Source organism: Choloepus didactylus, chromosome 21 (assembly GCF_015220235.1).
Source record: "Choloepus didactylus isolate mChoDid1 chromosome 21, mChoDid1.pri, whole genome shotgun sequence".
NCBI lineage: Eukaryota > Metazoa > Chordata > Mammalia > Pilosa > Megalonychidae > Choloepus > Choloepus didactylus.
The window spans coordinates 17,440,116-17,455,003 of record NC_051327.1 but is presented as its reverse complement, the minus strand read 5'-3'; the positions used below and the strand labels follow the sequence as shown (position 1 = coordinate 17,455,003).

Here is a 14,888-nt window from a genome sequence, read left to right as displayed (position 1 = left end):
AGCAGAATGGTGGTGTGGGGAGGCGGGGAATGGGGAGTTATTGCCTAACAAGTATGAGTTTTTGTGTGAGAAATGAAATGTTCTGGAAATAGTGTCGAAAGTTACGCAATATTGTTAATGTACTCAATGTCACAAAATTGTTCACTTAAAAATGGCTAAAGTTATTTTTATGTTTTGTATATTTTACCAAAAAAATGTTTTGAAAAAATTCATCTAGAAAACTAAATAGTTTGTGATGAATGAGGACTAGGTGATTCAGACCAAACTTCTAATAAGAACAACTAGAAAAGCTGGATCAGATATAAAGATTTCTTCTGCCTTATGGCTCAGAAAGCAGACAAAACAGTGAATAATTAGTGGGCCAATATCTGGGAGAAGGAGGACACCTAGAGAGGTGACACCAGAACTTGGGGCTGTTTTTCCACTAAGGGTGTCTGCTGATATGGAAATGGCAATGAAAGGCTGAGAAACTGAGCAGAATTTTTGATAGCTTTACAGAGATACAGGGACAAAAATGGGAGGTCAAGGATTCCAGCAAATCTCCTATGTTTTAAATTGGAATACCTTAGAAGTAACAGTAGATCAGATGATCACCAGCCTTCATGGGTACTGAAACCCAGTATGGTGGTTTGGAACTGTATTACCCCAGAAAAACATATTCTTAAAGTTAACCCATTCCTGTGGTATGAACCCATAGTAAGTGGGATCTTTTGATGAGGCTATTTCAGTTAAACTGTGACCCACCTCAATCAGGATGGGTTTTATCCTACTAACGGAGTCCTTTATAAGAGAATGACATTCAGACCAAGAGGGAAAGAAAGCCACAGAAGCAAGAAGCTGACATCAACAAAACCCAGAAAAGATAGGAGAGATCAGCAGACACCACCATGTGCCTGGCCATGTGACAGAGGAACCAAGGCTTGCCAGAGGCAGTCTTTGGGAAGAAAGCATCATCTTGATGATGCCTTGATATGGACATTCTCCCAGTCTCAAAACCATGAGTGAATACATTCCCATTGTTTAACCCTACCCATTTCATGGTATTTGCTTTGAGCAGTCTAGGAAACTAAAATACCTAGACTCAAGTCATTTCAGTCCCAATTCAGGTGATCCTAAGCTGCTAATGTCTGTAGCTGTCTGCTAGACACAATCATACATCTTTTCTAAGGAAAATATCATTCTAGGACTCAAACTTTTCTAAAATTTTATATATACAATATGTGGCACTCAATAAAAAATAATCAGTCATATAAGAAGATAAGCCAACATGATCAATAATCAAGAGAAACACAGGAAATAGGAACAGATGCACAGGGGGTCCAGATAAAGGAGTTATCAGATACAGCCTTTAACTTAATATGATGGCTAGGTTCAAAGACATAAAAGTGACAACTGAGCACATTAGCAGAGAACTGGAATTTACAAAAAAAAAAAAAAAAAAAAAAAAAGAATCAAATGGAAATTGTAGAGCTGAAAAATACAATAACCAAAATTAAGAAAACAATGAATGGGCTTAATGTAAGTGATATAGTTGAAGAAAGAACTAGTGAACTATAAGTTAGGTCAGAAAAAACTATTCTGAATGCAGCATAGAGGGACAAACAATTATAAAATAAAGAGTGCAAGGAACTATAGGGAGGTGTCTATCATACATGTAGTTGGAGTCCCAGAAAGAGAGGAGAGAAAGAATGGGACAGAGGTCATATGTGAAAAGATAATGGTTGAGAATTTTTCAAAATTGATGAGGTATACTGAGCCATAGAAAGAAGAAGCATTATGAATTCCCAGCAAGATAAATCTAAAGGAACCACAAGTAAGCACACAGGAAGAAAGAACATCTTAAAAGTGGCAAAGAAGAAAGATTACTTTCAAAGGACACCAATTAGACTGGCAGCTACTCCTCAAAAGAAATCATTGAAAGTAGAAGAAAACGGAACATATCTTTGTGGTTGGTAGCCTTTAAGTTAACTCCCATCTCCTGGTATTCACGCCCTGTGTAGTCCCCTCCGACTGATGGTGAGCTGGGTTTCCTGATATGCTTCTGATGAATAGAATAAAGTGTAAGTGACGGGCTATCAGTTCGGAAATTAGATTACAAAAAGATCATGGCTTCTGTCTTGCTTGCTCTCTCTCACTCCCGTGCTCAGGAAGGCAGCTACCATGTTGTCGGCTGCCCTATGGAGAGGTTCACATGGCAGGGAACTGGGAGAGGCCTCTAGCCAACAGCTAGTGAGGAGTGAAGATCCTTAGTCAAACAGACTGCAAAGAACTGAATCCTGCCAACAACCATGTGAGTTATTCTAGAAGCAGCTCCTTTCCAACTAAGCTTTCAGATGAGACCAGGTGTTCTGGTTTGCTAATGCTGCCATTTTGCAAAATACCAGAAATGGATTGGCTTTTATAAAGGGGGTTTATTTGGTTACCAAGTTACAGTCTTAAGGCCATAAAGTGTCCAAGATAAGGCATCAACAATAGGGTACCTTCACTGAAGGATGGCCAATGGCATCTGGAAAACCTCGGAGAACTGGGAAGGCATGTGGCTGGTGTCTGCCTGCTCCCAGGTTGCATTTCAAAATGGCATTCTTCAAAATGTCCATGTCAGCTTTCAACAGCCATCTTTAAAATGTGTCCCTCCACTGCTGCTAGCAGTGAGCTCCTTCTGTCTGAGCTTTTTATAGGGCTCCAGTGAACTAATAAAGGCCCACACTGAATGGGTGGGGCCACATCTCCATGGAAACATTCAATCAGAGGTCACACCCTAACCAAAGGTGTCACTCACCCTTGGGTGGGTCACATCTCCATGGAAACAACCTAATTCCAATATCCCACAAGATTGGATTAAAAGATCATGGCTTTTTCTTGGGGGACATAATATATCCAAACCAGCACACCAGGTGAGACCTGGTGAACTGCTTGATTATAACATGAGAGATTTTGAGCCAGAGGTTCCCAGCTACCCAGATTTCTGATCCACAGAAACAGAGAAATAATGTTTGTTGTTTTAAAGTCATTTTTTTTAATATTCTGTTATGCAGCAATAAATAACTAATACAGTCTTAAAGCAATGAAAGAAAATAACTGCCAACCCATACTTTTGTACCCAGAGAATATATCCTTCAAGAATGTAAGTGAGAAGAACTTCCATTTCTGGAGTAACAGGGACTAGATTTACAATCCCACCTTAAACAACTAAAACACTGGACAAAACATCTAAACTAAGGGTTTTCAGATAATGGCTAACAGACAGCATAGGATAGTGATTCCTGAGAGAAGGAAAAAACAAAACAAAACCAAGGAGACCCCACAATTGATCTAGCGTGTTGCCTGGAGAGAGTTTACAGTCACAGCACAGGAAGGGTGACTCAAACAGATCTTGTCATTCTTCCTGCGTTGAGGATGAAAAGTTGAGAATTCAGATAAGTCACGTTGGCTAGAATTTGCAGGAGAGATCTGACCGGAGAAGAAAGAGCTGCACGTAAAGAAAGAATTCTGGACATCTGCAGAGGGTTTCCATTGTGTCTTCAGCTGAGTACTTACAAATGCATGCATGTGAGGAAATTACTCAAGGTTGAGGGAAGAACCAATACAAAGGAATGGGCAGTACAATCCCCAAAGCTTACATAAGGCTGGGATAAGTTTATGTTTAATTCAGAGCAGAAAAACTCATAACAGGATGTCAAGAAGAGTATTAAGAAGTATATTGCCTCGATTTCATAAAAGAATGTTCTTATTCATGGGAAGCGTATATGTGAATTATAGTGTTTGTTCAAGGGTGTGAGCAGCTAGCTCTCATATGTTCAGAAGACGGAGCAATAGATGATGGGTGATAGGGAGGGAGGGAAAAAATAGCAATGTGACAGCATGTTAAAGTTGGTGGATTGGGTTATCGGGGGAAGAGGGCCAGGGTATGATGGAATTCTGTGTATGGGGTTAGTATTGTTTTTGCAACTGTTCCTATAACTTTGAATTTATTTCAAAAAAAAAAAAAAAAAAAGAAGTATATTGCCTCAATAGTAAGGAAAAATTAGCCCCAGGGGCTAAAAATCTGGTCTCTTCTAATAAAGCTTAAAAGAAAATCTCAAAAAGGATCAACCTATTTCTGTGTCACTTGACTGTGCATCTCAGAACAAATATCAAGTATATACTAAAAAATATGAAAATATCTAGCAGGCAACACAGCAATAAAAAATTACCAATAAAAAACTACCAGGTAAGCTAAACATAGAGTTACCATATGACCCAGCAGTTCCTCTGCTAGATATATGCTCAAGAGAATTGAAGACATTTGTCCACACAAAAATTATACATGTAGGTTCATAGCAGCATAGCACCAAAGTGGAAGCAACCCAAATATCCATTAACTGGTGAATGAATAAACAAAATGTGGTATATGCATACAATGGAATATTATTCAGCAATAAAAAGTAACAAAGTATTGATATATGCTACAACACAGATGAACCTCAGAAACATGCAATGACAATATTCTGGTTGTGATATTATACTATAGTTTTGCAAATTGGGGAAAACTGGACAAAGTAAATACAAGGAATCTCTCTGTTATACCTTACAACTCTGTGTGAATCTTCTCAATAAAAATTTTAATTAAAAATAAGAGAAACTAGAAAGATAAGCAATTTTATACCAATAAATTTGATATTTTAGATGACAGGAACAAATTCCTTGAAAGACTCAAGCTACCAAAGCTCACTTAATAAGAAATACAGACTCTAAATAGCCCCATATCCATGAAAGAAATTGAATTTGTAGTTAAAAACTCTTCTACAAAGAAAACTTCAGGCCCATATGACTTTCCTAGTAGATTCTGCTAAACTTTTTTTTTTTTAATCTTCATTTTATTGAGATATATTCATATACCACGCAGTCATACAAAACAAATTGTACTTTCGATTGTTCACAGTACCATTACATAGTTGTACATTCATCACCCAAATCAATCCCTGACACCTTCATTAGCACACACACAAGAATAACAAGAATAATAATCAAAGTGAAAAAGAGCAATTGAAGCAAAAAAGAACACTGGGTACCTTTGTCTGCTTGTTTCCTTCCCCTATTTTTCTACTCATCCATCCATAAACTAGACAAAGGGGAGTGTGGTCCTTATGGCTTTCCCAATCCCCTTGTCACCCCTCATAAACTACATTTTTATACAACTGTCTTCGAGATTCATGGGTTCTGGGTTGTAGTTTGATAGTTTCAGGTATCCACCACCAGCTACCCCAATTCTTTAGAACCTAAAAAGGGTTGTCTAAAGTGTGTGTAAGAGTGCCCACCAGAGTGACCTCTCGGCTCCTTTTGGATTCTCTCTGCCACTGAAGCTTATTTCATTTCCTTTCACATCCCCCTTTTGGTCAAGAAGATGTTCTCCGTCCCACGATGCCAGGTCTACATTCCTCCCCCGGGAGTCATATTCCACGTTGCCAGGGAGATTCACTCCCCTGGGTGTCTGATCCCACGTAGGGGGGAGGGCAGTGATTTCACCTTTCAAGTTGGCTTAGCTAGAGAGACAGGGCCACATCTGAGCAACAGAGAGGCATTCGGGAGGAGGCTCTTAGGCACAACCATAGGGAGGCCTAGCCTCTCCTTTTCTGCTAAACTTTTTTTTTTTTTTTTTTTAAATCATGATTTTATTGAGATATATTCACATACCACGCAGTCATACAAAACAAATCGTACTTTCGATTGTTTACAGTACCATTACATAGTTGTACATTCATCACCTAAATCAATCCCTGACACCTTCATTAGCACACACACAAAAATAACAAGAATAATAATTAGAGTGAAAAAGAGCAATTGAAGTAAAAAAGAACACTGGGTACCTTTGTCTGTTTGTTTCCTTCCCCTATTTTTCTACTCATCCATCCATAAACTAGACAAAGTGGAGTGTGGTCCTTATGGCTTTCCCAATCCCATTGTCACTCCTCATAAGCTACATTTTTATACAACTGTCTTCGAGATTCATGGGTTCTGGGTTGTAGTTTGATAGTTTCAGGTATCCACCACCAGCTACCCCAATTCTTTAGAACCTAAAAAGGGTTGTCTAAAGTGTGCGTAAGAGTGCCCTCCAGAGTGACCTCTCGGCTCGTTTTGGAATCTCTCTGCCACTGAAGCTTATTTCATTTCCTTTCACATCCCCCTTTTGGTCAAGAAGATGTTCTCCGTCCCACGATGCCGGGTCTACATTCCTCCCCGGCAGTCATATTCTACGTTGCCAGGGAGATTCACTCCCCTGGGTGTCTGATCCCACGTAGGGGGGAGGGCAGTGATTTCACCTTTCAAGTTGGCTTAGCCAGAGAGACAGGGCCACATCTGAGCAACAAAGAGGCATTCGGGAGGAGGCTCTTAGGCACAACCATAGGGAGGCCTAGCCTCTCCTTTTCTGCTAAACTTTTAATTCTACACAAACTCTTCCAGAAAATAAAAGAGGAGCAAATTCTTCCCAATTCATTCTATGAGGCCAGGATTATTCTGATATCCAAAACTGAGAAAAACTTTACAAAAAAGGAAAACTACAGATCATTCTCCTCATATCACAGGTGCAAAAATTCCTAACAAAATTTTAGCAAATTATAGCCAAAAACATATAAATGACCAAATGTGTCTATTTCAGGCATGCCAGGTTGATTTAATATTAGCATATCAATCAATTGTAATCAATCAACCTTTGTAATTGACCATATTAACAGACTAAAAAGGAAAAATTTCCTCTCAGTATATGCACAAAAAAGCATTTGAAAAAATCTAACATTCATTCATGATAAAAACTCTCAGCAAACTAGATGTAGAAGGGAACTTCCTCAATCAGATAAAAGGCATCTATAAAAAACCTACAGCTAACAGCAAGCATACTTAATGGTGAAATCCTGGATGTTTTAGCCCTAAAATGAGGAAAAAGCAAATAAGTAGTTTCTCACCACTTCTGCTCAACTTTGTAGTGAGCATTCTGCCAGCATGCAGTACAGCAAGAAAAATAAATAAAAGGCATATGGATTGGAGAGGAAGAGGAGAAAATGACTTTGCTTTTTTGGTTTTGTTTTGTTTTTATGTTGCAATAGAGTGAAATAGACAGGTTAAATCCTCAGGCTTCAGTGCCTGAGGTCTGTCACTTAGCTGCCCATTGCTTGTTTTTGTTGTTGTTTATTGGGAAATATGACATACCTACAGAAAAGTGCACAGAACATGAAAGTGCAGCTTCCCAAATTAATGTAAGTGAATCCCTATGTGACCACCACCTGATCAGAAGTAAAAATGTCTTTATTCAAAGATAGCTTTACAGGTTATATATAAAATCTGAAGGACTTTATAGAAACTACTAGAACTATTAGGTGGGTTTAGCAAGGTTGCAGGATATAAGGTCAATATACAAAATTGAATTTTAAGTCTGTGTACTAGCAATGACTATTTGAAACTGAAATTTTAAAATGGCTCATAGACCTAAATGTCAGAGCTAAAATTATGAAATGTCTAGAAGAAAATAAAGGAAAACATCTTAGTGATTTTGGGTTTGGCAAAGATTTCTTAAATAGGACACAAAAGCATGAACTCTAAAGTAAAAAAAAATTAATAAATTGTACTTTATCAGAACAAAACACTTTTGCTCTTCAAAAGACAGTTATGTAATTATAATATGTAAACTCACAGACATAAAATATAGAATATAGGTTATCAGGAAATAGAATGATGCTAAAGAATGGGGAGCAGTTGCTTAATATGTGCAGAATGTTTAACTAGGTTGAACTTAAATGTTTGGAAATGGACAGAGGTGATGGTAGCACGTTACTGTGAGAATGATTAACAGTGCTGAATGCTGTGTGAATGTGGAGGAAAGGGGAAGTTTAGAGTCATGTATGTCACCAGAAGGAAAGTTGGAGGTTACAACATGGGAATATATAAATAACACAATGAATCTTGTGGTGGACAATGTCTGTGATTAACTGTACAAAATAGAAAAAAGTTCTTTCATGAACTAGAACAAATGCATGACACTATTACAAGGAGATAATAATAGAGGGGTATATGGGGAAAATGTACCTATTGCAAACTATGGACTGTAGTTAACAGTAATATTTTAATATTCTTTCAACAGTAACAAATGTACCACACCAATACTATGGGTCAATAATAGGAGGTTTGGGGGTATGGGAGGATTTGGGTTTTCTTTTTTTGTTTTTATTTCTTTTCTGGAGTAATGAAAATGTTCTAAGGTTGATAGTGGGGATGTATGCACAACTATGTGATGATACTGTGAGCCAGTGATTGTATACTTCGGGTGGTTTGTATGGTGTGTGAACATAACTCAATAAAATTGCATTAAAAAAAGACAGTTATGAAAATGATAAGGCAAGCCACAGACCAGGAAAAAATATTCCCAAGATATATAAACAATAAAGTACTTGTATCTGGAATATTTAAAGAACTCTTATAACTCAGTAATAAAGTAAGCAATGGCAAAAGATGAACAGACATGTCATCAAAGAAGATATATGGACAGCAAGTAAGCCTATGAAAAGATACTTGACATTATTAGTTGTTAGGGAAATACAAACTAAAACCACAATGAGATACTATCACATTCCCACTAGAATGGCTGACCTTAAAAATTAAAAAGCCTGACCATACCAAGTGTTGTCAAGGATTGGAACAACTGGAACTTTCATACACTGATATAATCATTTTGGAAAACAGTTTGGCAATTTCTTAAAATGCTAAACATATACTTAACATACAAGCCAGCTATCCCACTCTAGGCATTTACCAAGAGAAATGAAAGCACATGTACACACAGAGACTTGTACATGAATTTTTATAGCTGCTTTATTTATAACAGCCCCAATCTGGAAATATCCCAAATGCCCTTCCACAAGTGAAAGGATAAACAATTGTGGTATATCCACATAATGAAATAGCACTGAGCGATAAAATGGGACAGACCACTGATCCACGCATCTCAGGATGCGTCTCAGAATAATTATGCTGCGCAAAAGAAGCCAGACCAAAATATTCCATTTAAATAAAACTATAGAAAATGCAAATGGATCTATAGTGACAGAAGGCAAATCAGTGGTGGTTTGAGGACGTGGGTTGGAGAGGGAGGAATGGATTACCAAGGAAACTTTTGTGGATGATGGACATGTTGACTATCTTGATTGTGGTGTTGGTTCCCCGGAAAATGCATCAAATTGTACATTTAAACATGTTCCTGTTATTGAACATCAATGAAGGAGATATACACACATTCAAAAAACTGAAAGGACACAAAACCAGCAGATGCACGTTAAAGGAAGTGCTAAAGTGTGTCCTTCGAGGCAAAGGAAAACGATCCCAGATGAAGTGTGAGAAGAAAGAAGAGCAACTAGAAGGGTAAATATGAGGACAGATATAAATAAATTCTGACAGCTTCTTAGACTCAGCCTAATTACTTTGAGATTTATCCATGTTGTAGCATGTATCAGTAATTTGTTCCCTTTTATGGCTGAGCAGGATCCCATCACATGAATATATCATGATTAGTTTATCCATTCACCTGTGATGCATGTTGGGATTGTTTCTAGTTTTTGCTGTTACAAATATAGCTACTGTGAACATTTGTATACACGTGTTTGTGTGAACATATCTTTTATTTCTTTTGGGTAAAGGCTTAGGGATGGAAAGATGGGGTCCTATGCAGTAAATGAACTCTCTAGGGTGAAAAAAATCCCTGATTTGTATAATTTCCTGATTCCCCCGGTGTATATTCACCCCGCATAGCTGATAATGGGCTTGCAATTTTTCTGAAAATTTAAATCAGCTCTTGTGAGCCAGGACATGCTGACTCCAACACACCTCTAGTCCCCTGATAGGTATATGTTTAACTTGTCAGGACACTGCCATTCCAGAGGTGTTGTACAATTCCACATTCTCAACTGCAGTTGCTCCACATTCTCACCAACATTTGGTGTGGACCATCTTTCTAAATTTTAGCCATGCTTGTGGGTATGTAGTGCTATCTCGTTGTGACTACAACGATCAATGATGCTGAGTATCTTTTCATGTGCTGAGTTGCCGTTGGTATGTCTTTGTTTAAAAGGGGTGCACTGAGATATAGTTCACATACCATATCACTCACCCATTTAAAGTGTGCAATTCAGTGGGTTTTGGTAAATCTACAGAGTTGTACCAACCGTCTCCACAATCAACTTTAGAACATTTCATCACCCCCATTAGTGTCACTCCCCATTTCCCTTCAACCTCCCCAGTTCCTGGCAACCACTAATCTATTTTTGTCTCTATGGATTTGCCTATTTGGCACATTTCATATAAATGGAATGACATAGTATTGTGGTCATTTGTGTCTGCTTTCCTTCATTTAGCATAATGTTTTCAAGGTTCATCTTGTTGTAGCATGTATCAGAATTTCATTCCTTTTTATGGCCACATCATACTCCATTGTATGACTATAATACTTCGTTCATCCATTCATCCATTGAGGGACACTTGGGTGGTTTCCACCTTTTGGCTATTCAGGTACCAGTTTCTGTGTGGACATTTGTTTTCATTTCTCTGGGAGTGGAACAGCTGGGGCTCTGTTTAACTTTCTGAGAACTGCCAAACTGTTTTCCCGATAACTGATGAAGTAGAGGATACATGCATGGCCCTGTTTCTTCACTTCCTTTAGGCCCCTGCTCCATGTCATTTCCTCAGTAAAGCCTTCCTTGACCGCCCGATCTGAAATATCAACTCCACAACTCTCCAAAAGTCTGAATTGCTGACTCCGTGTATTATAACATGCTCATTCTCCAACATCATTAAATATTCTCTTCTATCCTTATTTTGTTATCTATACTATCTTCTAGGAAAGTACCAGGTCCTGGTTAAAAAAATGGCATATTTATTGAGCACTTACTATAGGCCAAGCGGATTGTTAGGTGCTTAACACAGATGAATTTGCTTAATCCACACAGCACACCTATGGGGTAGGTGCTTTTTTCTGAGTGCGGGTCAGTCACTTGCCCATACCTCCCGGATGCCAGCCCAGCATCCTTCTCTGGGCCTGTGGCTTTGGGTGAGGGACACCAAGATGGGGCTGTGTGTGAGCCTGCCCAACCACCTGTGCTTTCCTTCTGTTTAGTTTCCTAGGTGACGCCGACAAGCTTCTTCACATCCAGGTGGAAGATACACTAGATGCCAGTATTTCTCCCTTTTTTCGCCATCTCTGCCACTTTATTGGTAAGGAGCGTCCTCTGACAAGGCAGCATCTGGCTGGTGCCAGATGGCCAAGAGGCTGCTCCACTCGCCGGTTCCTGATCGCGTCTCCCAGTGCTCCGGGGCAAAAGGCAGGGCCCAGCGTATACCCGGCCACATGTGGACTCCGGGGCGAGCCCGGCCTCTCAAGAGCCCTCGGCCACAGGGGCAGCCCTGGTGTCAGCTTGGGAGCACAGGGCCAAGAAGGAGCACCAGTGTGGGGCGAGAGCCAAGTTCTGGCCCTGGCTGGACTGCTGTGCCCTTTTGGGCTTAGCCAAGCCCCAAGCACACTGTGCCCGTTTGTCTGTCCTGAAGCAAAGGAGTTGGCCAACCTGAGGCCTACATTCATGGTGGCCTGCTCTGAGCTGGGCTCCGGGGACCCAGCAGCAAATCCCACTGCGCCCCTGTCTTCGTGTCTGGTCAGGGGGTGGGGTTGGAAAGAAGACCCCAAAGCCCTTCCAGTTCTGACTCCTGTGATCCTAAATGTGTGCCCCAGTCCGCTTGCCGTGCGTGGGCAGTGCCTGGCAGTTCTTTAACTTATCAAAGGTGATGTTTTCTGCCATTCCCGGGCTCAGGACTACCAAGGGACAGCAAGATCCCTGGAGAGAGCAAGGCCGAGTCGGATCAGAGGCCCCACCCCATCACTGCCTGCCTGGCCTCAACGCATCCCCCAGCCTGCGCACTGCAGGGGGGCTGGAGAACGGCGTTGGGGCCCAAATGCCCAGGGTCTTATGGGCCTCACTGGCCCAAGAGGTCACACTATCACTTGACTGGTTGAAGCTTTGTAGGGCCTGAGTGTGAGACTTGTCACATGTCCCACCATGGGGTGGCAGAGCCCCATGGCACAAGAGACCCTATCTCTGGCTCCACCTGACTGCGCAGGTCTGGGCCAGTCCTTAACGGCTCTGTGCCTCAGTCTCCTGTATGCAATGAGACAAGTTGGCCTTAATCATCTGTGAGTCCTCCTCCAGCACTGATGGCCTGTGATTTTTGTGCTGGGTCGGTTTAGCTTTGGTTCTTTTGGTTACCAGAGCAGCCTGAGAATGCCAGCTTGGGTTTCCTTCCCATACCTCCCTGGGCAAGCCTCACAGCCTTGGGGGCATTACTAAGCGTGACTGCAGCTGTGTTTACGTGCCTGGCACTGGGAGGTGGGTAGGTGGACTGTTACTTCACACGAGGAAGATGGGCCTTGGAGAAACTAGCCCGACTCCCATGGGCAGTGGGTGGCAGAGCTGGGACTGGCACCCAGACCACCTGGCTGCAGGGGCTGCACTCTTACCACACACTACACTGCCTCCGACGTGTTCAGGTGCCGTTGGGGGGTGGTCCTGGGAGGCCAGCTGGCGGCAGAGCTTCCTGGGCGAGAAGTCTTCGCACGTGGATGCCAACTACTTGTGATTTTCTCGAACCGCCAGCTAGGTATGAGGACCCCCATTCACCAGACAGTGAAATGGTGTCCCAGCGCTGTCCGACGGTGCACCCAGGCACGGTGTGCTGGTTCCAAACTCGCTCTTGGCCCCTGGACCCCCAGAGGCCAGTCACCTCATGGCCAGCCTGGGCCATGGGGAAGAGGGCCACGCACGACCCACCCGCCCTTCCTTCCTTCCACAGACATTCACCTTGAGCTGGGCTCTGTCGTCCTGGTCTTCTCCAAACTGGGCATCAGTCGCAGCTGTGCCGCCCTCCTGGCCTACCTCATGCACCGGAATGGGCAGACCTTGAAGGTACGTTGTCCCAGGCCAGGCTGGGCCCACAGCCTCCCCCAGGGACCAGGAGGAGCAGGGCAGCGGCACTGCCTGGGGACCCTCGGGGGTGGGCAAGGGAGGGGTCACAGAGGGCAGCTCCAGATCTATGGCTTTACCTGCCCACCACCCCTGAGGGCTGGTCCCAACGTTCCAGGTAGGGCCTGAGGCCGTGACGCTGCCCTGCCCCGCTGGGTCTGGAGCTGGGCAGAGCTGGGCACACAGGGCAGGCCCTGAGACTGGCAAGGCTGCAGCCGGTAGCGCCGCCTGTGTGTCCCCTGCTGCTGTCAGTCCGTCCACCAGCATTTGTTCAGGGTCCTCCAAGGGAGCTGACATCTGACAGCTGCTTGGAGTCCCAGAAGTGTGCGCTGGTGGGCTCTCCGTGGGCACACACTCCAACAGTTTTTTTTTTTTTCAATAATTTACTTAAGATATTCCAAAAACTTTTTTCACATTCAGAATCTCTTGTGATTTTTCTGACTCAGAGTCATTGATGTTTGTTTTCCCACAGCATGTTGTTCTATGTTATCAACAGCTTGGTGATGAGCATTTCATTAAATCCAAGAATCGTTCACAAAGTGCGAGGAGAACAGGGCCCCGAGATGGTGGAAGCCGGGCCCTGAGCCCGTGGGGATCCAGGGCTCCTGACTGCCTGTGCAGTGCTTTCTACTGCCGCACAAGGCAATGACAGGGATACTGGAGGGATGGCAGCCTCGTCTCTTCCATAGCTGGTTCACGGTTTTGGAGGGCATGGGTAGGCCCTGGAAACCCCCCACCTTTGTTTTAGGGGAAGGGAGAGCTGAGTGTCTGGTGGTTTTGGATGCTGACGCGCACACTCTGGGCTGAGGGTCTGAGGTCAAGGGCTGGCCTGTGTGCAGGCTTGGGTGCAGGATCTGAGGGCATTGAGTCGGAGGTGCGAGGCCCAAATCCCTGTTCTCACACCCTATCCAAGTGCATTTTTGGGGGTTCTTGTGCTGAGGTCACTGCCTGCTCGAGGAGTATTTTGGTGGGTCTCGGGAGCAGGGTCGAGGCTAATAATCTTGGGAGGGGGTGCTGTGCCACGTGCCTATTGAGATGCCCGTCCAGCCTCCTCCCCAGGAATCAGCTTTGTCCTTGGAGGGGCCTCTTCACAGACCCGGTGAGCTGGTGTGTGGAGGACGTGGGAGCTGTAGAAGCTTCTTCTCAACTGGCCTTGAGCTCCCCTGGAGGACAAGTGGGCCCAGTCCAGTGACTGGCCTGGGTCTTACTGGATGACCTTTGCCAAGTCCCTGTCCTGCTGTGTCACCGGCTTCCTCTGCATTCACAGAGGTGACGAGGACACGTGGTGACGAGGCACCCATCAGAAGCAGGCGTTGGCAGTTCCCCAGCCTTACAAGCAAACTGCATCCTCTCTCTGGCCATGTCAAGAGCAGAGGTCACCGGTGACTTGCCAGAGGCATCTGGGCGAGGAGTGGCATCCCCTGGCTGCCTGCCCCCCCGGTGCCCTGACCTGTACTGACCCCTGCCGGGAGACGCACAGCTTGCCTGCTACTCAGGCTTGGGCCATCCTGGTCAATGGGTAGACAGGCTCTCCAGCTCCCAAGCTCCAGGCAGTTCTGCTTTCGGGAAGAACCCTGGCGCTCCCTTGCTGGAGCAGTACTCTTTGTCTTACCTGCAGAGATCCAGTTGCTGGGCACGCTGCCCAGAGGTGCCATCTAGGTCACTCTTGGCCATAAGAGCTGTGTAGCCCATGGGTCTGTGCGGCAGGCAGGGTGCTGCCGTCACCCTTCTGGGTCCTTTATGAGCTGAGTGAGTCTTGGGTGGCGGGGTTAGCTTTTCCTGCTCCCACTGTCACAGCTTGGCCTGGGCTCAGCTGTCAGCCAGAGAGGCATCATCTGTGAGGACATGGGGGTCGGGCTA

At 43.6% G+C, this 14,888-nt stretch overlaps 1 protein-coding gene across 10 annotated transcripts in view; it reads left to right on the top strand.

Moving 5' to 3' along the window:
- Positions 1-14,888, top strand: part of STYXL1 (serine/threonine/tyrosine interacting like 1) — a 50,673-nt gene that overhangs the window by 31,346 nt on the left and 4,439 nt on the right. For 9 of the 10 annotated variants that reach the window (XR_005213555.1, XM_037814402.1, XM_037814401.1 and 6 more), the window contains 2 exons: positions 11,135-11,232; positions 12,859-12,971. Coding sequence is in view for 9 of the 10 variants with exons in the window: in XM_037814402.1 (XP_037670330.1) it covers positions 11,135-11,232; positions 12,859-12,971 (211 nt within the window). In the remaining variant the exon portion in view is untranslated. The remainder of the gene's footprint in view (positions 1-11,134; positions 11,233-12,858; positions 12,972-14,888) is intronic. The other variant, XM_037814403.1, reaches the window with a different exon arrangement.